General features: G+C 42.8%; 1 protein-coding gene and 1 long non-coding RNA gene across 2 annotated transcripts; both read left to right on the plus strand.

Annotated features, from left to right (window-relative positions):
• The first annotated feature begins 10411 nt into the window (after positions 1 to 10411).
• On the plus strand, positions 10412 to 11044 carry LOC133964613 (uncharacterized). Its single transcript, XR_009923809.1, has 3 exons — positions 10412 to 10543; positions 10666 to 10759; positions 10933 to 11044. It is a non-coding gene; the product is annotated as an uncharacterized LOC133964613 (long non-coding RNA).
• A 4937-nt stretch (positions 11045 to 15981) lies between these two features.
• Positions 15982 to 18754, plus strand: oprd1b (opioid receptor, delta 1b). The gene is made up of 3 exons (XM_062399325.1): positions 15982 to 16232; positions 17520 to 17875; positions 18074 to 18754. Exons 1-3 carry the CDS (start codon positions 15982 to 15984, stop codon positions 18601 to 18603), a joined length of 1137 nt encoding a protein of 378 aa, XP_062255309.1. The 3' UTR covers positions 18604 to 18754.
• Positions 18755 to 25396: the final 6642 nt, after the last annotated feature.

A 25396-nucleotide genomic window follows, 5' to 3' on the forward strand; every position in this document is an offset into this window, starting at 1 on the left:
CGGTCTTCTCAGGTCAGCTTCCGCCCCGTTAATAAGAGACTCTAAATTGACTAAGGATAAGTGGTATAGATAATGGATGGATGGAACAAAAGGTGAGCAGTGGTACAGGCAATGTCATTTCCTAGATATTAAGCCGCATTAAACAAGCAATTTAGTACAAGAGTCATTTATTCGTCATTTATTTTTTTCTCACAGCTTGAAGAAAATACTGAAAAGAGAAAGTGCTCACAAAGGCAAACACCCTGAGTTAGTGATCAAGGCTTTGTGTGTGTGTTTTTTTTTTCCTTCATGACTAATTTGATTTTAAAGAAAAGTGTCATGCCAGCCTGTTGCGAGGAAACATTATCCCCTTATGAAACATCAATTTATTACATCTGCACCTTCTAAAACATCCGACCTGTCTTCTCCCTTTTGAAAACGGGCCGTCACTGCACTCGAGTCTCCTAACCTCTTAAAACTGTCTGATCCTCTGAAAGCTCGAAAATTAAACTTAAAAAGAACTCCACTTCTGTTCTGTATGTATCCTATCTTGCTCTCTTCCCCCAGATGTCAAAAAAGGCATTGCATCACTTCCTTTAAAACTAAAACCATATTTTGCTCTTGTCTTGGAATAGATTTCATCAATCTGTTGTAGTAGCAGTAGAAATAGGAGCATTTCTAGTAAAGTGATGTTTTGAGGCGTCTTATATCCCCCAGAGTGGGCATGAAATGTTAAATGTTCACCTTTACTGCTGCTGTGGCTGACGAACGCTTCATAGCTGAGGCTATTAAAGTTGCAAAGAAAATGCAGTGAGGCAGAGAGGGAATCGATGACATAACACAGGACTCTTGTGGAGCTGGCTGCGTCGCACTCAGCCTCTCGCCTTTTACTCTCAAGTGCTGTTTCACAGCCATTTGCTCGCGAGCGGCGGGGATGAATTGCATTTGATGTCTATAGCTGTCAGACTGTGGAGGAATGTTAACGCCCTGAATGCGCGCACGTCTCTCTTTACTTCAAAAGTTTGTTATTCTAAAAGAAACAAAATCCCAAAGCAAGCCGGTTGATCTGCTGATCTGCTGATTTTACAAGTCTGATCTTGTAAAAAAAGTAAGGGTTATTCGCTCTCATGTATACTGTATATCATGGAAGTGAAAGTAAATCTAATGCTGATTCCAATGCCTGATGATGGATATGAGCCGGGAGCTGTGGATTCTCTTAAATCTTGAGAGAAACTCTGCTCGGGAGCGCTTTTGCGCTGTGACACCTGTTGTCTTCTCATTCACATTCCCTTTTATCTGATTGTCCAGTGTGGACATCTCGACTGCAAATGAAATGTTGTCGGACTGAAGATGTCTGACCAGCAGGACAGTCTCTGACATCTTGAACCAAGTCTCGAGGACTATGCACCTTTTCAGATGTTTGGAGCAAGTCGTGTGTGTCAAGACCGGGAACCAGGGGAGTGACGTTCCAATAGAACCACATCAAATATGCATGGTTGCGTAATTCTGGGTGAAATGACCTGTACCAGGCAGGGGCACGGCGCTCTGCTGGAGAGCAATTGAGCACAAGCTGTGGGACTCCATTTGGCTTCTGCGTGGTTGGTGCTGTGCTACACCTGAGAGGAGCTGCCTTTAGTCAGGGCTCCAAGAGACACAACTTAGAAATGAGTTCACGTTACAGCAAAAAAAGCACAAGTATATCTGTCTGCTTGCTCGCCGAAGGCAGGGTGTGAGCAAAACTAGTTTTCACCTAATCAAAAAAGGTCCAACCGTTCAGGCAAGTTATCTGTAGTTGTACCAAATGTAAATGAGCAGTCTGCTGAGCTTAAAGTTGTTGTTGCACAAATATCTGACGGCAGGAATGACAGCTCCTGACCATCTTTGACTGACAGCTCCACTCTGCGGAGGCACAGGGACGATATCAGCTGCAGTCCGAAAGAAACATGTTAAAGACTTTCAGAGACATACAGGAAAACAAGGAGACAGGGAGACAGACGTAACAAATAACTTAGCAAGAAATCAATAAACCTGGATGCAATAAGCCCGACAACACAGGCCGCCTGTCTGGGGACATGGGGGTTAATTAAAGACGTAATGTATGGCAGGACACCATCCAACAGGAGGCTCCAACCATGCTAGTGGCTGGTTAACGGTAAATTGTTCGAAATCAAATTGTTGTTGTGTCTCAACAAAAGAAGGGGTCATCCACAGACTCTTTATGAAGATGGAGAACATGACTGCTCCCAAGAGGTGAAGCTAGAGTTGTGGCTGGCTGCGGTGTAGCTCAGAAATCCTGCCTCCTCCATATTAGCGGTTGGGACATGGACCAAATTACAAAGTAAACATACAACTCACAAATAACATATAGATTTTTCTCAAAGATGTTTTCTGTTATTCCAGCTAGTTCTTATCAAACTGATGCCCAAGTGCCAATTTTTCAGACCAACAAATACAAAAAACAATCTTAATATGAAAATGCAAATGCTCCTGCACGATGCCCAAAATGTCATGGCCATTTCAGGAACATCTTTTCAACACCATTATCATGTGTGATGAGGCTGAAGCCATTCTTATGGAAATGCTGTCCCCTTCTCCTCTTGTGCTGGAAATTATTCAATGACCCTTGCTGAGGCTTGAGAGGGTTCAACACGGAGACAGGGCTGCGTTCAGCAACTGCTGTCTTCGAGGGAGAAGGAGGAAGGATTGAGACGTCAATAAACTGCTAGAGGTGTTGTTGTGTAAAAGTGTGTAAAGGTACAAAAGTGATGCACTCGGGGGCGTCCTTAGAAAACTTCGACCAGAGAGCCCCTATTTTGTTAAAAAACAACCACAACAATAGCGCCTCTTTTTGTGTTTCTCTCCTTATGTGTCGCTCTCGGGGAAACCGACACTGTCAACAGCACACATAAGATGTCCACAGCAACATCGATACAGTAACTGTAGGCACATATACGTGGCGGCCTGGCATCATAATAATATCAGATTTCCTCAGAAGTTCAGAATGTCAGAGAACAATCCTTTTTCCTTTATCTCTTCTGACGAGTCACATTCGAGGGACACGTCTTTGTGTCTTTTGCTTTTCACAGTTCTCCAAGGACGACAAGAACCTCGATTTAATCGGTTTACAAGGACACAAACAACAAAGTCATTTTCAAACGTAAACATCTCGCTGAAATAACAGCGGCGGTACAACTTTGTTTACGACTCCTTCCCTGCATTCAGATGACGTGTGTCGGCAGCAAACACTGTGATCTGCTCTGAGCTCGATCAAAGCCCGGTGACACCTGGAAAACCACTGGTCCTTGTCGTTCCTTCTGATATTGTGGAGACCAGCAGGGGAACTGGAGCCAGCGTGAGAGGAGGCCGCCACAGTGCTCAGGCTGGTTGTTATCATGGCTGACTAATCTCGCTGCAGCGTGATTTCTGCTCAACAACACTCTCAAAATGGTTCTAATGAGGGCTCTGGTTTGCAATCAGCCTTTTCCCATTGAACGCTTGGCTTCCAACTTTCATGTTAGAAGGAAAACAGGAAGCTTGGATTGCAATTAGCCGCTCTATTGCCTGCTTTTAAATCTCGCCTTGAGTCCTTCCTTTCAATCACTGTGTTAAAACAATGTGGGCCTCTTCATGACATAGTAAGGATCAAATACAAGTGTTTATACATCCTCAATGACATCCTGTTAGTTTATCTCATATAAAGTATAGGCTATTTTGGTCGTAGGGATTTAGTATTGTTCTAGTTCTACGAGACATCTCCCTGTTAATGTTATTCGATATGTTTTGCTGCTGACATTACCCCCAAATGAAATATGAGTGTTAATCCCTCTTTTCTTTATCATGTCACTGTTTGAAGCTGCAACAAACCACTTTCCCCACGCTCATCATCAAATTTTCATCTTATTATCTTATGTTTAAAGCCCTGGGAGGTTCTGGCAATCCTGCATGAGCACATACTGGATCATAGAACGCCGCTCTCTGCTCTCCAGAGTGTAACCCAGCGATATGCCACTCCGGTCCTGGGAATTGCTCCGTGCATCTCACATTCATTAAGTCTAATCCTCTCCTCCCGCTTTGCGCCCTTCATAATCCTGCAGGCTCTCGGATTGAAAGACAGATCACTCTTGAATGAGACCAGTTCTTCACAGTTGGAAATTATCTTTAAAATTGTGGATTTATCGATGGGAGCCTGTCCTGTTTTAAGATGGAGACAGAATGGGACCCGTGCAGCACCTGTCGCTGCACTACCTGTTTGTGTACAGGCATTTAGCCAACAGATACATTTCCTTACTGCCAAGGCTGAATGGCATCATGGTCCCTAGACAGCCGCGAACGCCTGTGGCCATCAGAAGCTTCTAAACCGACTGTAATTATCCAGTGACAATCACACAGAGTGAGGAGCAATCTTTAAAGTCGATTTGAGTTGTAATACCTGGGGCTTCAGTCCTTCACCTCCAAGCGCCCTCCTGACTGGTGAAGGTCACTGCCTCCATTTCAGCTCATTAGTTCAGTTTCAGTCAATCACAGGAGGGAGCCATGGCTCAATTTCAGCTCATTACATCACATTACATTTCAAAAGCTGACGCTTTTATCCAAACCAACTTACAATAAGTGCATTCAACCGTGAGGGTTCAAACCCAGAACAAATGGTTTTGTATTTTTGTATTTTATAACATCAAGAAAGTACAATTTTCTTCAAGACAGCCAAACTACAAAGTGCTATAAGTAAGTGCCATAAGTGCTGTCACACCCTGTTAAAGCCCTATGAGATGAATTGTAATTTGTGAATATGGGCTATACAAATAAAATTTGATTGATTGATTGATTGATTTGAGTGCTCAACATTTTTAGTTTAAAAAAAATATATACATTTTCTTTTTTTTGATATAAGGTATAGTTGGAAGAGATATATTGTTTGTTAGCAGGCGGAACATGTTCAGACTTTTCTGCTGTCCTGATGTCAAACAGTCGTGGTTGTGTTGAGTGTTTAGCCCGCAGTGAGGGAGCAACAAGCAGATGCAGAGTGGAGTGAACGGGGCTGGGATGTAAGGTTGGATCATGACCTGGATGTAGACTGGACCCAATCCGTTCGTGGCACGGCACGCTGAGTCCTCCTCACACCTGGTAACAGTGTTAACATGTACGCAGAGGCATCCCATCATCCGGGTATCATCAATGCGACAATGACTCTCCGTCATCTCCTACTTTCTTTTTTGAATCATCACCATCATGATAATTAGCAGGTTCAGTACTGACAATAACTGGACATTGCAGCCGCGCATCATAATGATAAAAGTGATTTTTAGAAAAGTCAGTTCACAGAAGTCACACTGTGCGTCACCAAGAACGGAACATTAAAATAAGACCTGCTTACACATAAGACTGCAAACAGGGAGACAGTGAGTCTAGATATGTCCAATAGGAACAGGTCTATCTGATCATGGACTGTGAACAGGCATTTTATCACGACAATATATTTTTTCTGATAAGTTTGGTTTTGAGTAGTTAATTGATGATATTAAAACAAGGTAGCAAAGACTGACTTGTGATTGGTTAAGCGCATGTATCGGTGTGACCTCACTACAGTGGCTCCATCCCCCATTGCTATACTGCAAAGACTCTGGCTCCAACACGTCGTCCATCTTTCTATACAGTCTGTGGGTCCAAGACATAAGACAGCTCTGATTGTTCCATGGGGAGACCCCTCCAATGAACTGACCTTCTAGAGAACGATAAATAAAATAATAATAAAACAGAAGAAAGCCCAATTATTTAGTCTAAACAATGGGATGAAACATATAAATGCTTTACAAAACGTGTGCCTGTAATGATTTAATTGAACTAAATTACTTCTAACTCTCCAGTTCAGCTGCAACCACGAGCAGAGGCTCATTGTCCAAGTTGCCTCGTTCATGTGCAGGTGGGAACAAAGCACCAGAAAGCAATTTACAAAAGATATGGCAATCGCAATTATGTTTTTAAAGGAAAGATCACTGACAAATCTCAGACACCAGGTAATTACACCAAATTGCAGGGAACCTTTTTTAAAAAGGTTTTATTTGATTTAGTCTTGTACAGACAATATAAAGTCAGATTATCAGTCGATGCTCTGCACCCAAATCTTTATTTTATTACTAGTATAGTTGACATTCGATATTGATATTTTATGGGAATTGTATATCACACTCTGCCACTAGGCTCTCACCACTAAATGTATGAAATATTCTTGTCTTAACCCAACAGTTGAGGCCGGGCTGACCAGTCCAGCAGACTCTGACATTCAGTGATATAAATGAGCACTCACACAGACGCTCAACCACAGACTGATGCATTCAGTAAAGAGCAGCCCTGCTCTCTCTTTTAACTGTACTGCTTCCATTAAGAGGCAAAGCATCCTTCTGGCCTACAGACAAACTTTGTTATTTCGTTCCCTTATATGGTTGAAAAAGCTCTCAGGTGTCTTCCATCGTCACTTCAGTTTCAATCCCCCTCATGCTCTCCTCGTGCAGCGTCCTTGTCTGCTGAATGCTCTTGTAAAGATCTCAGTCTGTGTCAGCGTCCTCTGAGTGTCACAGTGAGGGCAGCAGACCTCTCTGGTCTCTTCTGCTCTTTCAGGGACAATTCATATGGAGATTGGAGCCGCTGTTTCCTTGACAACCACATTTTGCCATTTTGCCTAACTTGCATCCTTTACTCTCTCTTTTCCAGCCGGTTTTAATGCACTTTTTTCGGAATCATTTACAAATATCGGCTTTCAAACTCTTCCCTCATTCCGGTTTTTTCTATTCATACCTCTTCCTTTTCCCTCTCTCAGTCTTTTTCTTCCTGAAACTTAATTCGGTCCATCCTTCTGTTGGTCAGATGCTCCAGTCAATATTTGTCCCTCTCCGTCTTGATTCATATCCGTGTTTCACTCGGCTCTATTCTGTGTCTACTGCACAGATGTTGTCACATCGATCTGTTAGCTGCACACACACTATAATCTACTGTCACTTAGTGGATCATTAGAACTGCCACATGATCGTTGAAACGTAAAGCTTCTGCCAAGATAAATGATTCCAGCATGAATCTGAACTCGACTGACACAAAGAGACTGAAGGGAAACATCCAGGACAATTCCAGGATCGGGGGGGGTCTTTTACAAAGACAATTATTAGTATCAGCCAATAAATGTATCCACACATAAAAAAAAACAGGTATGATCCACAGACTGTGTATTTTAGCAGATTTGACATTTAAATCTGGGGATCCAGTTAGAGTCAAGTTTTAAAAAACAAAACAATAATGGAAGCAATAAAAGACACAATAGCACAGCACTGCACCAACAGTCCACACACAAACACAAATCTCGCCAAACACCAATCCAGTCCCCAAACCCCAAAAGAAAGATGGACGGACCGTTTCCACTGCCTTCCAGATTTCATGGATACATCAACAGCCCATCATGATTAAAATGAACTAGACCTAATTAAATCCATTCACTCTTTGGTCTGTCCGATGATGATTTAGACGGACCTCAGCTCATGTCTTTGTGAGGCATGGAAAAAGGTTGGAGACCTTGACCTCAGCTTGTTGGGATTCCTGGACACATTGACAATGCGCTGGCATCAGGGGATGAGTGTTAAATCCATTTTCACTCTCTGTGAAAATGGATTTTAGCGACTCCCAGCGAGCTGCTGAAGATGATCTGCCATTCCAGTGGTCATGAGTATAATCAGATTGGATCTGAGCCTCTTTGCAGTATTACATAAGCCTTTCCCCCCCATCATTTTCTCAATGGGGGTAGTATATTTTTAAACTGTCCATTTAGGTAATAACTGGGTGGTGTATTTTCTTTGCAAGCCTCCCTCTGTCTCTCCGTCTATGTGCCATGATGTGAGTGTGTGCTCCAGAATCAGCATCCAGCTCTGCTCCCCTCTGGTACATTACTCTCTTCCATCTCATTTATTATGATGGGGACTGTTGCTGCGTCGGGGAAATTAAATAGTGTGTGTGTGACACCACTGGTGAAACCACATTTAAATTCACTTTGGATCATATGTCATAAATGCCAGTCTCATGGAAATGCCTCATTTTCTTTCATGATCCATGTCATATTTTCGGAGGAAAAACCTAGATCTTCCCCCTGATCTGGATCTGCGCCAATTAGCTTATAGCTTCTTTCCCAACCTATTCCGCACCCTTCCACCAATTTGTGTGGGAATCCCTTGTTCCTCCCTTAGCATACTTTTAATCACTATGAAAACCAGCCTGAATATTAATATTGGTTTGCACAAGCTCTGGCTCTGCACGGCAGTTTCTGATCACAACCTTGTTTGAGTTTCTGGCATCCTCTGCAGAGACAGAGAGTAGACATATGACAAGACGTGAATTGGCTTTGTGTGGGCGAGGGACCTGGGAACCCCCCACACTGGATAAAAAAAAAATACGTCAGACTTTGGCGTAACCTTTTTTTCGTAGAAAGTAGATTTCAGTATTTCCATACAGATGGCTGCAGCCTGTCTTTGGTTTCAGTCGATCCCAATTTCACTTCAGACAAACGATATGCATTGGACACATTAGCCCTACTACCGCCTCACCTCTAACCCTCTCTGCCAGTGTGGGTAACACTTGTGTGGGTAAAACATTTTCAATTAGTGCACAATGCCTCTGTCTCGTCATATCTAAACTTCGCCGGCTGCCTCCCCACAGATTGAAATCTGAAAACTAATCAGGTCCCAGACCCAGAAAAATTGCTGTTGCGTAACTAATTGTCAAGTGAAGCTGGGGAAGCTCTGCCCGTTATTGCAGAATACCGCTGTGACAGAAAGAAAACTGCTGACAAGAAAATGTCTTGTGTGAAGGAGGCTGAGATTTTCCTTCAGCTGTCGCCACCGAGTGAAGAGATCCGTCAGTCGAAGCTATCATGCCCGCAGGGAGGCTTAAAATGAGTGCCGCTGCAATCAGGGAGAAGTTCACATTATGAATGCTTTATTACCTCGCTGATGATTTTCAGAAAGAAAAGTAAATGGATATGGCAAGCATCAGTAGCTTTTCAATCAGAGGCACCGACGCCTTGATTATAGTCTGTAATGATAAACTGTTACTGTGTCTAATTAATTTCTCATAAACAAGTCAACCGTCTCTAAATAAATTCTACATTTTGTAAGCTGTTACGTTTGTTTGTAGGTATCATTCAGTTTCCAGGTGTGTATTCCCCTACTTATCCCCAGAATATCCCATAAAACATAAACCCCATGCACCAATATCAATAATCCAGCAGAACTCAGTAGGAGTCAGTAGTTTACGCACTGCTCATATATAAAGTGATTCTCTCCAGCGAACCTTTCTCTGTTCAGTTAGGTGCTGAAAGAATCACTATCACCAATGAATAACTTTCTGACGATCCCTGTGGAAGTGACATCTTTCCAACAGTCTATTTCTCATCAATACTCGTGATTTAAAGAGAAGTCTGACTTGACATAAATATGCTGCACATGTTTATCCAGCTTTATGATGCTTGAAAATAGGATGTTTTGAAGATTTCCAGGTCGCAGTATGCAGCTCTCTTTCTCTTCTCTCTTGCGTGCTCATTATAGGAACTTTTGGTGACAAGGCAAGAATTTGAATAATGATGGACGACGCATATACAAATGCTGCCATCTTTATGCATTTGGAGACAAACTCGGCGGTAGCACATGGGGGATGAAGCAGAGTATTGCGGTCCAGCTGAAACACACGTCAGTTCACCCTGCCTTTAAAGCATCAAACAACTAATTAAAACCAACAATTACAAAATAAACGCAAACATCAGAGTGACAATAGCTACCTAAAGTGTCAGAAACCATCTTTGGCAAAAAGGTAGTTGACTTTTTGGTTGTAGTGCCATCAACAAACGTGGAGGAGGCAGGGTTTATGACATATACTGCAGCCAACCACTAGATGGCAATAGAGATGCTTTGGCTTCACTTTTGGAGGTCATGTCATCCATCTTTATATACGGTCTTACATACTGAAAGTCTTTTCCAATTTTATGCCATACAAATTAAATTACACAGAAAATAAGAAATTCAAATTTAAAATTAAACATATATTGAATTCAATTGTTGTGTTCTGCATATGACAATGTAAGTACACAGCAAGACATCTGTGACTTGTAAACACAAACCCACACATAATTCACCATTACGTTCTATCAAAGCTTTCAGAAATAAATTAAAAAAAATGCCTAGAATAACATGCTGTTTCAAAAGCTTTGTTCTTGTTTATCTCTGTGAGCCTATGCCACCACAGTTAATGGCTGTGCTCTTCTGACAGTGACCATCCACCCACACACACACTCACCACTGTAGTTTCCAGTCTGCATGGAAATTAGTTCACTAAAATAATTGGTGTATTTATACATAAAAACAAAGATTTATATATAAAGACGTTTTTACCTTTTTTTCTGTTGTGTAGACTGCAGCTATGACTGAGCTGCTGAGACTTCAGGTGCACAAACAACACTCTGTGTGGATTCACTGGCAGTTTTCAGCTGGAGCCCTACGATGACCCTGAGTTCCTACCACTGCTCAATCTTTTCAATCTGGTGAATACACAGTCCTGAGAAGACGTCACAGGAGTTTGGCCTTGATTGTTACAAGACTCTTTTTTGATGTCTTCTGTAAATTCGTCCAATCTTCTCCTCATGTCCCCTTTCCTTGTATCAAGTCTGGGAGGTGAGAAACAGTTTGAAGAAGAGGGACATTGAGTTTGAGGCACGACAATTCCTCAAGTCCCAAAAGACCAGGACTCCTAAGTTAAGGTGAGTTCTGTCACATTTCACACCCATTTATTACCCTGTGTGTGTGTGTGTGTGTGTGTGTGTACATCGCTCCAACAATACCTCTTATGATTGGTTTCTTTGAAGTGTTTGTTTTGTTTTTGTGCTGTTGTGAAGTGGTGTTAACACAAACCTTCAATGACTGTAACCTACAGAGATCCCAGGATCATCAGTTTGGCTCAGGAGTTCTCCAGCATCCTGACGGAGCAGCAGCAGCAGCCCCTCACCTCCAAACACCTGGGCCCAAAAGTCACAAATTCAAACGTTAACTGGAACAAAAGTACAACAATAATAAATCAAGAAATATGTATATAAAATGTTCTCCCTCATTATGGTCATGGGCCAATTTCAGAAATTAATTAAATGAATATCAGAAATAATGATAATTTCATTGTTTTAATGCTGCAGCTGGTTAAGATGGAGCTAACTTCAACTATGAGGAGGAGGCTGTCGCACTGTGTGGTTTCTTCTGTGACGTCACTTTGTCCTCACACTGAACTGGTAGATTCTTGATCTGTAGTGTTCACATTGTTGGTATAGCAATGAGGCAACTGGTCTACAAACAAACCACTAGAAACTACATATGTAAAGCTGCAGTCATTGACCCATAAACTCTACATTTTCTACACACACACATGCACACGCACTAACGCTTTCCATAAAAAGACGGGCTATAGTTTTAACATAAAACAACAGTCTGTTTAAAACAGTTTTCCTCCGCTCCAGTCTTCACCCTGTAATGACTCTTCATCACACAGAGTTGTGTTTTGTGCATTCATGTGGAATGTGAACAGTAAATAATGCAGACGCCCTGAGCCTGGAGGATTACTGCACAGAAATCTGTCTCTTAAGAAAGCCTGCGAACGCTGTTCCTAGTTTCATGTGGTCAGGTACAATCTTATAGTTTCTTGGTGACTTAACGACACTTGGGTCGTCTGCTCAGTGTCCTGCTGGCCTCACTGTCAGGGTATTTATAGAAACTAATATAAGAGCTATCGCCTGGTTACGAGATGTAAGATAGCTCGAGTTCTCATCTGCTGGTTGAGCAGGTCACCCTGATTATACTGTATGTGATGTGTGGTCGATGTGACTTTGAGCAGAGGTTCATCTTCCTGCTGTGTTTTGTCTCAGACAGCTGCAGACAGGTATAATAAACCCGTGCAGCGTGGACATTTTGTTGCCCCCCTCTGACAATGAGGGGGATAACACAAACACATGCGGACATAGAGGCATTTCCACACTTCAAAAACAATAATCCATACAATTACTGATTGAAGCTGTTGAACAGCAAGTAAGGCAACATCTGTGTCTGACCCCAGTCCCTTTGCTTCACTCAGTACACTTGCTGCTCTCGCCATTAATCACCATCTTTTTTAGACCGTGATCCCTCATTTGTTTAATCTGGAGTTTCAGAACCTTTTCTTGGATGCCATACTCCTAATTACTGCTACTGGCCCAACATGGCAGCAGTCATATCTGTGATATTTTGGATTTATTTCTGGATAGATGGAGGAAATGGAGATGGTTTATCCATAATCATGTGCAGTCCACGAGTCTACTCTGTTGGTTGACGTAAGTCTCATCACTACTTGTGCATAGCGCAGTAAATCTCTCCACAGACACCATGATTTAAAATCGAGTACACTCCAAAGAGATTTATTTGGTAGCTGTCAGTTTAATGTTAATGATTTAATGTTAATGATTAATGATTCTGTTAAAGTCCCACGAGGCAGCTTGTGCTGGTGGTCTAGTGACAGAAACTTGGACTATGGGCAGGAGAGACAACAAAAGACAAACCTGGATTGATCTGTCCAAAAATCCAAGAGTCTGCCTACCCTGTCTAGAGCCCCTGAGCAAGGCACCTTAATACCCCAAAGGGCCGTACATGGTCGCTCACTGCTCTGTGTGTCCTGCACCAGATGGGTCAAAAGCAGAGATTAAATTTCCCTACCTGCATGAGTGTGCCCTTGCATGTCTGTGCATGTGTTTGGGACGAATAAATGCATCTTAATCTTGTCTTGTGTCAACATTACACAACATGCATCTTCATCATCACTCCATCTTTTTCATGCAAAAACCCAACATGGAGCCCACTTTGAAGTGTCTGCACTCTGTTCTCCCTGCAATGAACATGATGTGTTCAGAGAGGCAGCGTAATGCCTCCCAAGGTTTCCATTGGGCTGAAGAGTGATGCGAGTAATCATGTTGAGCCCGCGCAGATTAATCATGAGCGATCCTCCAAGAGGGCGGAGGAGGAAACATAAACACAACAACGACAGCAGCCTCAATTTGTTTGTGTCGGCCTCCGTTCGTCCAGACACATCTCTCCCTCTTTTATGATACATTACCACCACATCTCCAAATTGTATAAAAAGAGAGATGTGGCTCATCATGTACACTCAGCCTGCAAAGAGCATTACACAAAGCACCTGCCCAGCACCCATACATCATAGAATTTTGAGTCCCCTTCATCGGAGGGGATGGAGAGCCAGCTTGTGTAACCCTGCACATCACCGTCGTGCCTGCAGCAGAAGCAGGTGTCATACAGCAGTAACAGATGTTAGACTTGGTCAATTTACTTTCTGAAGTGTTGTGTTAGTCATATCACAACAGGAGGGGTGAGGTGTCCCTCTTGGGCTATTCTTGTAGGGATGGAGTGGTATGATCCGAACTGTGTAGGTACAATGTGCAGGTTGAGGTAACTGTACAGACCAGAAGATACTGTAAACTCCTCTGGAGAAAATTATTTTGTGTATGTAAAATAATAGTTTGAAAGGTCAGAGGATCACCCTACAACATTGGTGGTCAAGATCCTCTGGGGACCATAACTTGTTGTATGAAATTTCATAGGAATTAATATGACAGGTTTCGAGATATTTCAGTGTGGACAAAAGTGATGGAACAGCTGAACAACCAACAGACTCATATTGCCATTCATAGAGTCATAATCTGCCTATGCCACCATACTCAGTATTGAACATCATTCTGACGGTTATGCTCACTTGGTGATGGAATTGTCAGAAATCGCTTCAGAAGCCACTTGTAACCATTAACCTCTGGTATTGAAGGAGAAATGAGCTCGCTAAACTCGCGAAAATATCCTGATCATTCTAATTACTGCTCCTCACGTGAGAAGGACGCACATGATCTATCTTTAGAAGGAACAGTAAAGAGGGAGGCTACGGAGCTTTTGTTCGGCAAGCTGGCTCCATTCTTCTCACCGTCCCTGCTCTGTGTGACGCTGATGCTGGTTGGTTAAAGGCGGATTCTGTAAAGGTCATATTGCAGAGTGCATTAAGATGGGTGCAGTCGTGATCACTACAGACACGACCACGGGAGGGTTTCAATCTGTCTTGTGTTCGGATAAACACTCAAACCTGAGAGATGCTCTCAAACACGCTGCAGACTTGTGCGTGAAGGCGCCACAGTTTCAGCAAACACACCTGATCACATGCAGCTGCTTGTTCCTAAGGGTTCATGATGTTCACACGAATGGGACGAAAGGCAGATGAATGAGAGCTTTGATGAAAATGTAAAAAGGGACACCTGCTCGGCTTTGGAGTCAAACATTTGTGCAATCAAGGATTAACGTGACACGTGGGGGTGAACTGAGAAGGTCAAGCAGTGAATTATATCAGAAATAATAATTAAATGATTCCATCCGTTCAAAAAACAGACGGAGTGTTTCATATTACAATATGGTAACAGTGAATCTCTCTTATTCAGGGTTGATGAGAATCAATCTTTGCGAGGAGAGCGGTGGGCAAATATGAGCACCATTGATTAAATAGCATCCCACAGGAAAAACAGGGTTCTCAAATGAAGGAGCCTGCATGTCTGTGTGCCTGCATCAATGTGTTTGCTCATGCAGATGTAATTGATACCAACACAATTACTCGGGCAGCAAATATAAAGGGTGACAGGACAAATTGTATAGGATTCACTTCAGGATTCACACACTTGGCTGCTGCTGTGAGCCGTCAGCACCGACTCAACACTCAAGTTGGCAGGAGGGGAAAACGAGTTGTAAAAGATAATGTAATCAAACTGTAACAGTTGTACAGCACCGGCATATTGAATACATGCAGGCTCAAAATGGCAAATTGCACATATTCGTTTTTGAATTGATGATTGAATCGAAGTTTAGGCCTATGACAACCAACTATTGCATATGTAACATTCATATTGCATATTCATTGATTTAGGCCTAACAAGTAACATAACATATTTGTTATTGTTATTGTACTGTTGAAATGTATCATAGCCTATCATAGTTGAATATTAACATTAACAAACTCCATTGCAGTAATTTGTCATAATAAGCACATTGGTGTTACTGTAGTTTTATTTATTAGAAGTGTGATTAATATGCCATTATCTGGTCACCATGTCGTGCACCACCTGCTGATTTCTGATTAGGATGACACAACTTGACAAACAACCTGAATCAAATCATGTGACCTGTCCTAGTGTTTTGATAAATTATATCTTGAATGGCTGAAAATCATTCACGCCTCCCAGAGGATGTCTGGGAGAGTTTGCATCTGCTCCTGCATGCTTTTTTATGGATTGAATGTTTCATTACTGGCAGGCAAGAGCATATTCCCCGTGTCTCAGTGAGGCGACTTCACGGAGGTGACTGGCTCCTGATAACAAAGCTCTCTAATGAACCTCCACTTCCACAGGCCAAAGGCCATGGAGAGTGTCAGAGTAGGAGCGGAGGTGCCTCAAGGGCAAATGAGCAGAGGAATGGCCCGATGCCTGCAGGCGACTCTAATTGAGCTGTAAAGATACAACCAGGAGAGATCATTGGATTCTTTGGCTCTGGTCGACATTGATGAGGAGTCGGGTAGCAGGTGGATCAAGAGGCTGGTCATTCTTTCTTAAATCACAGCCAATAACGAGAATACAATGCATTATTCTGTGCTACATCTAATTACAGCACGTTGACAAATGGTTTTCCTTTAGGCTGAGGGGGTGTACAGGAAAACGGTCTCTCCACACATCCTCCTTTGCTCGCCATTAGAGAGAGGGAGAGAGAGAGAGAGAGAGAGAGAGAGAGAGAGAGAGAGAGAGAGAGAGAGAGAGAATTTCTGCTGGTCGCCTCATCTCTCACTAATTTCCCTTCCAGTTTCCGTGCGCTCTTGTGCGCCTTCTTTTGAAGCCTCTGACTTCCCACTTGTTTTTTGGAGAGAATTCAAACAATGGAGTTCCCCACTCTTCTCCCCGACGACCCGGGGTTTTTCAGCGAGCGCTACCCGGTGTCAGTGACGCCTGTCAATGTCACGTTCTCCGAGGAGCTGCTGCTGCTGTCGGCCAGGAGCAACCGGACCAACGGGGCTGCAGCCAGGGACACTTCAAGTCTCATCATCGCCGTGTGCATCACGACTCTGTACTCACTCATCTGTGTGGTGGGACTGCTGGGAAACGTGCTCGTCATGTACGGGGTGGTCAGGTAAGCGACAATAGATCTACAAAAAGAAACATAAACTAATTCCAGTGAATGAGAGAGGACAAGGTATTGGCTTCTTCAAGTAGGATTTGCTGCTGGCAACACGCAGATCAGTGAAAACTGGCACAAAATTAAACATCGGCCCAGGATAGAAATTCTTTTTACTTTTATATCATGTGGAAATATTCGACATCACCTTTAAGCACCATACAGACTCACTTCTTGGAATAAATTTAATGTTACACAACTATGCGTCTATAAATACACATGTTGTGATTGTCCTTTATAATTGGCCACAATAATTCCAGTGCGTCTGAGAGCCACTGGGACGCACCCACACACACACTCACACACCCACACGCTCACACCTCCTACACACTTGAGAGGGGGCGGTGCAGCTCAGAGTTGAAATTAGCCGTCTTCATAATTGGTATTACAGAAAGATGGCGTGTAGACATTAATCATGGGTAAATTTATTGATGATTTGTGTCCTGACGGTTTGATTCTGATAAATCTGAAGCGAGGAGAAGGTTGGACCTCCACTGTCATCATCCCCCTGAGCTGCCTGTTCAATTCCTGGATTGATGCGTTTAAGATAAATTTCCCAATAATCAAACAAAGTGAATATAAAAAGACATTAAGGCCTCACTCTTTCCTGGCAAGGATCCGTGCATGGCCTGTAATTATGTGGTGGATTAGGAGAAAATGTAAAGACATCCCTTTGTCTCCCCTCATCCTTTTACAGCCCGTTGCTGCAGTTTAATTAAATTTGTCCGACCACTGTGGACTGAGGTGGAAGAATCCATCTTCAAACAGGCAGACAACTGTTCGGCTCAGACAAGGCTGGCCGCACAGAAGAAAAACATGTTCAGAGGATCTGAAACCAAAGAGATGTTTTGTAGGATTTTTCAGTGGGAATCGATTCATCAGATAGAAGTGCAGTTTAATGGAGGTTTACAGTCACTTTGGCAGAGGAGAGGGGCTCTCAGGCATTCAGTGTAATGCCATAAAAACATTAGGCATCTGAAAAGCTCATTCAATCTCAATATTGTATCAAGGGGGAAATAGTGGATAATTGGTTTGAGGGGGGAAACTGATTTGATCAAATAATAAATTGGCTTAGAACCTTGAAATATTTTCATGGAAATGGAAGCGTCTTCTTTGGCACAAAGCAGCCGGCAGACCTTGAAATAAACTCGGCCCCATCCAACTAGCAACGGCTTCTGTCGAATGAGAGACTGAATCAATTAGAACGGCTCAGTGCTATTTTCTTCTCCTCCAACCAACCAGGTACACCAAGATGAAGACGGCTACCAACATCTACATCTTCAACCTGGCGCTCGCCGACGCCCTCTCCACCAGCACGCTCCCCTTCCAGAGCGCCAAGTACCTGATGAGCACGTGGCCCTTTGGGGAGCTGCTGTGCAAAGTGGTCATCGGCATCGACTACTACAACATGTTCACCAGCATCTTCACGCTCACCATGATGAGCGTGGACCGCTACATCGCTGTGTGTCATCCGGTGAGGGCCCTGGACTTCCGCACGCCCGCCAAGGCCAAGCTTATCAACGTCTGCATCTGGATCCTGTCCTCTGTGGTCGGAGTGCCTGTGATGATCGCTGCTGTGACCAAGGTGACGGATAAAGGTGAGGGGCTTTTATTGTGGCAGGACTGACAATAGTGTATAAAAACTTCACCTCACAGGCTTTTTGGTACCTTCATTGTCAAGTGTTGATTTTTCGGGGATTCATCTGTAACAGAGGAAACATTTGAGCTGGGTGATTAACTTGAATTAGCTTCTCCCCATGGTTCCCTATTAAACCTCTAACTGTTTAAATCCTCAGGAGCCACCGCCTGCACACTCAGATTTCCCAAACCTGAGTGGTACTGGGACACAGTGATGAAAATCTGTGTGTTCATATTTGCCTTCGTCGTTCCCGTCCTGGTCATCACCATCTGCTACGGCCTGATGATCCTGCGGCTCAAGAGTGTCCGCCTCCTCTCCGGCTCCAAAGAGAAAGACAGGAACATGCGGCGGATCACCCGCATGGTCCTGGTGGTCGTGGCAGCCTTCATCATCTGCTGGACCCCCATCCACATCTTCATCATTGTCAAGACAATGGTGGATATTGACCAAAAGGACCCCCTGGTAGTGGCCAGCTGGCATCTGTGCATCGCTCTGGGCTACACCAACAGCAGCCTCAACCCCGTGCTGTATGCCTTCTTGGACGAAAACTTCAAGAGGTGCTTCAGGGACTTCTGCCTGCCCTACCGCGCCCGTCTGGAGCAGAGCAGCTTCACTAGAGCGCGCAACAGCACGCGGGAGCCCGCCTCCATTTGTGCTCCCGCGGTGACAGAGAGACCGCCGGCCTGACTAGGCGTGGGTCAGTTGGCGGAGGGGACAGTTCATGATGACCTCCAAACTGAGGTCACACAGATTTCCACCACAGGAGTATGAGTCGGCAGACATATACAGTGGGCCTGAGGACGAATTATTGATTGTGTATTTTAATTCATGTAATGAAACGCCCGTGTCCGACATGAGACATAATCCCTAATGGAGTGGCTTTCAGGATGATCACAAACATGCCTGTGTGGGCCTGCGCATAGGGAAATGGATACGAATGTAAATACAATCTAAGAGTGTGTTGAGGTAGTTGGGGTTAAACGTTAATTTCAAATGATGCTTTATTTTGGTCCAATAATGACTAAATATGAAGTTAAAGGTTCAGTGTGAAGAAGCTGATTTCCCAATGGTGACACAGCACAGTTCAAACAACTGAGTATCCCTCCAGTACCTCACCACCTCCCATTAGCAGTGTGAAAGAGAACCTACAGGGACCTTCAGCAAACATACAGTAAATACATAAAAGACTCTCTCTAGAGCCAGTATTTGGTTTGTCCATTCTGGGCTACAGTAGAAACAGGGCGGTGCCAACTCTGTGGAAGGGACTCGCTCCTGACGTAGACATGAAGGCCTTATTCCACCAAAACGAAAACACGCTTCTAATTATAATTAATTATACACTAAGAAAAGCAGAATGATGAGTTCTAAGCTTTAACATTCGTGTGCAGGTCTCAGGTGAACAATGAAGGACTCGTAGAGTACACAGTCGGACAATGATCAGATTGTCCAGGGAGGGACAACATTGATCTTGAACACACAGACAAGGCAACCTGAGTCTGTGTAAAGTCAAACATTGGCCTGTGATGGGTTGAGTCAGTCCCCCTGACCTCCCACAGATCATGTTTTCCACTTAATTGAGACCTGAGTGACTGAGGAAGCACCGCTGTCACAGCAGGAGGTGTGACTGGCTGTGGTATGGGACTGGCAGAGCATCAACACCAGAATTACAGCTAAATATCAGACATGATATGTTAAAGTGAGATATAGTGTATATAATATATAGTGAAATAGTTTTTATTCCCCAAGGTTGGCGGACTGGAGGATGCAGTGGGTTTTTGGAGCCTGTTTGAAGACATCTAACGGCTGAAAACTGCATCACTAGAGATGCAGATTAACGTTTCAGCCCCCCCCCCCCCCCCCCCCTCCCATGGTTTTATTATTACAAGCAGCTTCTTTCAATTTACTCACCATTGCTGATCCATTGTTTAAAACCACATTAAAATGCTTTTATAGCTACTTTAAAGTTGGATTTGATTTGGGACTTAAACCTCAAAGTGTTTAATTTCTCATCCAGTGCACCGTGGAGTACAGAGGCAACACAAAGAAATATGCATATCTGTCCTAATTCTTTTTTGGCTGTATTTTCTGAATGGTAATAGTATTGTTACAGTAGTACAGACAAAGGGCGTGCACATAATTCATAATTTGTTTTTGTTACAGATCTGTCTCTGAGGTCAGATTCTATATGAACACAAGGAAATGTTAACATTTTGCTACATTGTGAAAGATGTCTGGAACTTCCAGTGTATCACTTCTCTGGCAGTTTGGCTGCTCTGATTTATTTTTTTTTTGCACAATCAAACATTCAAATGACAGAGGAACAAGACATAGTAGTTTCAACGTATAGTGACATGACCCCAAACTGGCATGGAGGCAGGCCACAACTGGATCAGATGCATTGTCAACTGGTAATTTTCCACTGATGATTGTTGGACAGTCTTGTGGACATGTTACGGGATCAGTCAAATGGATGGCAGTGATTTTGCCCCTCAAGAGATGCAGGTTCATTTAATAAGGGTAGAGCTCTACAGTATATACTGTATCAAGTATAACATTGTTATGTAACAGCATATTATTAAATGGTAATGTGTTTTGTTTGGTTAAGCTATTGTATCATTAAGCTTCACTTGTAATTAGTTATTAGAGTTGAATGTTATTTAACTATGTATTATGTATTAACTATGTATACTAGGAAAAGCATTCATACATTTTCAAAACAAATCAATATTTACTGTCTATTGTCTGGACTGTGTCTGGCTTCCTTTATACAACCATCCCTGTAAATAGATTATTTATGTGGATGTTTTTCTGCTGAATGAAAATCTGTACCGTAATGCCTTATTCAGCTTTCTGTTTGGTTCTCTTTGCAACGTAAGTGAATTTGTTTTGTGGAGAAAAGTGCTTGATCTTTATACATTTGTATATTTTGTTGTTGTTGCAGCCAACACAGTATACAAAAAGTGTCTTATTATACAGATATAACATCTGCTTTGTGTCCAGTTTGGAGGATAAATTGAAATACTGTAACCTGTCGATAACACTCCATTTTGAATCCAATGATTTGTTTTCTGTGATCGTTGTGAGTGTTGTGAACAATACCCCTTTGCTCTGTAAATGCCAGTGAGGCCTTATGGGAGTCACACATGTAATTAGTCGGTATGATGACATATGGATTACAGATTGGTTCAATGTTGAGTTGGCTCAGCAGCGTTTGACCTGGAAGCCCCTGGTGGCTGCAGGAAGCTGGGGGCTAACGGAGGTGGATACAATACATCTAAAATGAGAGCGTAAATATGACTGGACACAAACACAACTCAAAGTCAGGGATGATACTGGAGTTTCCAGACAACAGACACCCTGAAGGTGCAACTCATTAAACAATATAGAAATCAAGTGATAAAGCTGGTGATCTTAATACATTCATCATTTTAAGAAATACGAATTATATTAAAAATAAAACGTTGGATTTATATTGTGCCTTCAAAAGAGGGCAGAAGGCAGGTATACATATATATATGCATGTATATATATATATATCCTATAGGGCCTACTTCATTTGCAGCAGTGGACTTGGTGTTCTACATATTTATAACAGCGGCAGAGTGTGTGAGGGATCAACTGAAAATAAACTATATTGCTTCTTGATTGAAAAGGAACATGTCATCCAGTACTTAGTGTATCTCACTTAGTGCATCTAATACTTTCTGGACAGTAAATGGAGCTTTAAGCAAAGAGGAGTACCTCAATCAGGCTATAGCTACACAAACACACACACACACACAATAATTATTAGCATCCACACAATTTGTTGACAATAATTTGAATGCATGTCACCAGCCTTGTCCTCCTGATCAAACAGGCACAAACACTGACTGAACAGAAAACCAGACGATCGCTTCACTTTGTTTTTTTTAAACTCACCCTGGAGAAAGAAAAAAAAGAAAAAAAAACATTGTATTACATTTTTCAAGGTAGGATTTTTTATTGAATAGGGATTGTGCACACTTAACTCCATGTGTCGCATTAGAGTGCCAGTCGAGTGCAGTCAGGATCGGTCCCATCGTGTTGTTATTAGAGAAGGAGTTAACACTTATATGAAGCATTCTTAATGTCACTGCAAGTTCAGGCTCACAGGGCGGTTTGTACAGATCAATGGCCGTGCTGTGTTGATGTCCACGGATTACATCTTCAAGTGGCGTTTCACTTAAGTTGCTGCACACATTAAAGAGCTGTAATCTGTCTCTGCTGAACGACTGATGGTGTCAGAGAGAAGTGAAAGTGAGATTGTTGAACAGCTCGAGTTTCTGCGACCAGACAGGTTCAGTGCAAACATCTCAGAAATTCCCTGTATTTGACATGGCAAAGCTATCGTCAGGCAAGAGCAGACAGACAGTGTCATTTGTGACAGCAAGGGGTGTGTGTGTGTGTGTGTGTGTGTGTGTGTGTGTGAGAGCTGTAGATTTCCTTTGTGCTGCAGAGCATATACTGTTGCATGTTCTCTATGAAATATACATTTGTCTCGCTGTGTAAAAGACAAATGAAAAAGCAACAAAAAGAATAATTTAGTCCAACACGAGCTGGCTCCCGACTCAACTAAACTGCTCGCTGTCCGTTTTAAAATATGACTGGTGAACTGCTTTATTCAACAGAGCAGATGGATCTACGGCACTATACCGTCCTGTCTGAAAACTTAAACTCTAGTGTAGCTGTGTTTGGGCTCTACAACCTATGCTATCAAACATGCGCAGACAAACCCACTCAGATACTGTAGAGCGGTTACAGCTTGTGACAACAACATTATTAAAAGCTTCCATCAGCCAACGGTTGCACATGCACTCAAACAAATTAACGCAGGGAGAACGGAGAGACTATCTCGCTGAAGCATCTATAACAGCTCTCAGTGTTGTAATGCTCGGTTTTCCCCTTTCTGGCATTAAAAGCTCAGATAGTCCAGCAGTTTTAAAACAAGATTGTCGTTTCTTTTTCATCTGGATTACACGTGTTCTCCCGCTCATTGATCTATGAAGGAGACCGTGAAGAGATCTACAGAGAGGGAATAAGGGAGCTGTCTTGCTGCTCACTAACACAGCAAAGACAGATTTGCTCCATCGTATCTCTGACACTCAGTTGTTGCAACCATGCAATTCAGCGTAACAATAGATACCTAAATACTTGTCTGCCAGTGCACACCCTGCCAGTGCTGAGTTACATAATCCAAAACGGAAGGTCCAAAATGAATCAGGTAATGATAGAGCAGAGATTTAGATAATCCCTTTGGCCTGTGGTTCTCTGTCATCGATTGTCATTCAGTTTCCCTGATGTTTTTGTACCAAGGTGAGAAGGGTAAAAAGGAATTTCTTGATTTTCACAAGAGACCCAAAGACTTGGGGGATTCCCTGCTGAGGAGCGATGACGGGATTCAAACTGGGCGCCATCTGCCATCTGAGTCGTTAGGGGAGGGAGGCTCTTAAACCTTCTCAGATAGTCTTTGCTCCGGGCTAACCGATAATAAAGGCCTCCTCCATTTGAAGTATATATGGATGTTTTTACCGAGGTCTGAACCACTCCTCATGTTCTGTTCCATTGTAAACATTTGAACCAGTTAGTTATAGTTTCATACTTCATTTTGAGAGTGCACTAAATCATTTTGTATGACATATGTCCACCATCAGCTATATTGGCTGCTATTCATATACCAGACTAAATTTGGCCACTATGTTCGTTGGGGAGGAGCAAGGTCATCCAATGGCAAAATACCTCAATTTGGGACTGAATTACTCTAAATTGAATACTGAGTGTTTAAGTTACGCTAAAGGTCCCTTTCCCAGCAAACATAGGTATTGCAGTATTTAGCTGCATCTGTGGCAAGAGCCTCTCTCTTCTCATTTTCTCCCTCTCTGCTCCACCTTTCCCTTTTCTTCTTACCACGACCATCCATTTCACGGGCGACTTGTCTAATGTTATCAGAAGTGGGTTCACAGCTGCAACAAGGATTTTAGATGGAGCTGTTAAATATCTTTGGCTGCTATGAGACCATGAGACCGGATTGCGTCAGTATATCTCAGATAAGTGGATATGAGAGGTCCATCAACTCATTCCTGTTTGCTCTATTATTGCTGGTCAGGTTGACCGTTCAAGGATGACCAGAACAACAATACGCAATTTCCGGTGCTTCTGATGTGCAGTCCACTGTACTTTGCCTCTGGGGAGACTGAGCTATCCACACCGTAAATGAACAGAATCATAGTTCAGTTTAATTTGGATCAGTTTTGATCTCTTTTGGTCAGACTACATTTTGACCCATTGGTTTTGTTGCAGCTGTCACATTGTTGCTCAGACTGAACTGAAGAGTTTGCGGATCAGGACCAAACAAGGTGTGGTCCCCATGCAGCAATTATTTACCTACAGTCCATCAAAACTCTATGCAGGCAAACATGTTTAATTTCAAAGCATCAATCCGCTGCATCTCTCAAACTGCCATCGATACAGGTGATTTATAAGATCATAGTTTTTACATAGACTTCTGTGAGTAATAATCACTGGATCAAGATGACACCGGTGTCAAGTAAATATCAGGAAAGGTCCATTAAAGGGATGAGTCACCCCCCTCTTTTGGTGCTTCATTAACATGCTTTAAGGCTTGGTGTCATTCAGTCAACATAACAGATCTATAAACATGAACATGATGAGGAGATGGGGCCTTAATTCTCACCAGCCCCTGCTACTGGTCCTCCGCTGCACGGCTCACGAGAAGCCCTCAAACCACCGAACAAGGAGCCTATCAAGGCAATCTCCAGTAATCACTGAGTGAGGTCTGCGGGTCTGGAGAGCCACTAGCTGAACAGCAAGACAGATATTCATTTGTTGATAATACCCTGTATGCTACATGCGCACACGGTCCCGGAAAAGACCGTTTTTCTCAGAGTAAACAATTCTCCTGTTAGAGCTTTCAAGAGGCTTCAACAGCTCCTCTCCCATGGCAACATTTAGCATTCCATACGGATCTTAATGCATCAGGAGCAGGCAGGGGGCATGTGTCGTTGTTGTTGTTGTTCGACTCCTGCAAAGTAGGGCTTCTTCATGTCAAATCCATCCAGTCAGTAAAACACAGGGAGGGTGCAGCACTAGAAAGAGTAATGTGCTGGCTTTAAGGTAATGTTACAGAGATTTGTATTTTTAAAAGGTTTGAAGGGTCACATGTCAATCTCAACCATCAAAACACAGGCGATTAAAAAAGGCACAAAGCACACGTTTTATAACCTCTATGGTGAAAGAGAGGACTCAAATACAAGGATGCATTTGAGCTTTTTCTTTTTATGAAAGATTGGTTTCCTGTATATGTGAGAGAGAGTTTGAAAAAATTATAATAATAATAATTTGGATAAATCCTTCCTGCTGTGTCATACTCAACACTTCCCACTTGACAACCCTGAATGAGATCTCTCCGGAGCATTCGTACCCTCATAACGCTCTGGATGTC

The sequence above is a fragment of the Platichthys flesus genome, chromosome 11 (assembly GCF_949316205.1).
Source record: "Platichthys flesus chromosome 11, fPlaFle2.1, whole genome shotgun sequence".
NCBI classification, from domain to species: domain Eukaryota; kingdom Metazoa; phylum Chordata; class Actinopteri; order Pleuronectiformes; family Pleuronectidae; genus Platichthys; species Platichthys flesus.

What these genes read in the sequence shown, in the direction of transcription:
- oprd1b (XM_062399325.1), top strand. Translation starts at nt 15,982, where the DNA reads ATGGAGTTCCCCACTCTTCTCCCCGACGACCCGGGGTTTTTCAGCGAG. An exon ending in GTCATGTACGGGGTGGTCAG is followed by an intron (nt 16,233 to 17,519) that starts GTAAGCGACAAT and finishes CCAACCAACCAG; the next exon opens with GTACACCAAGATGAAGACGG. An exon ending in GACCAAGGTGACGGATAAAG is followed by an intron (nt 17,876 to 18,073) that starts GTGAGGGGCTTT and finishes TTAAATCCTCAG; the next exon opens with GAGCCACCGCCTGCACACTC.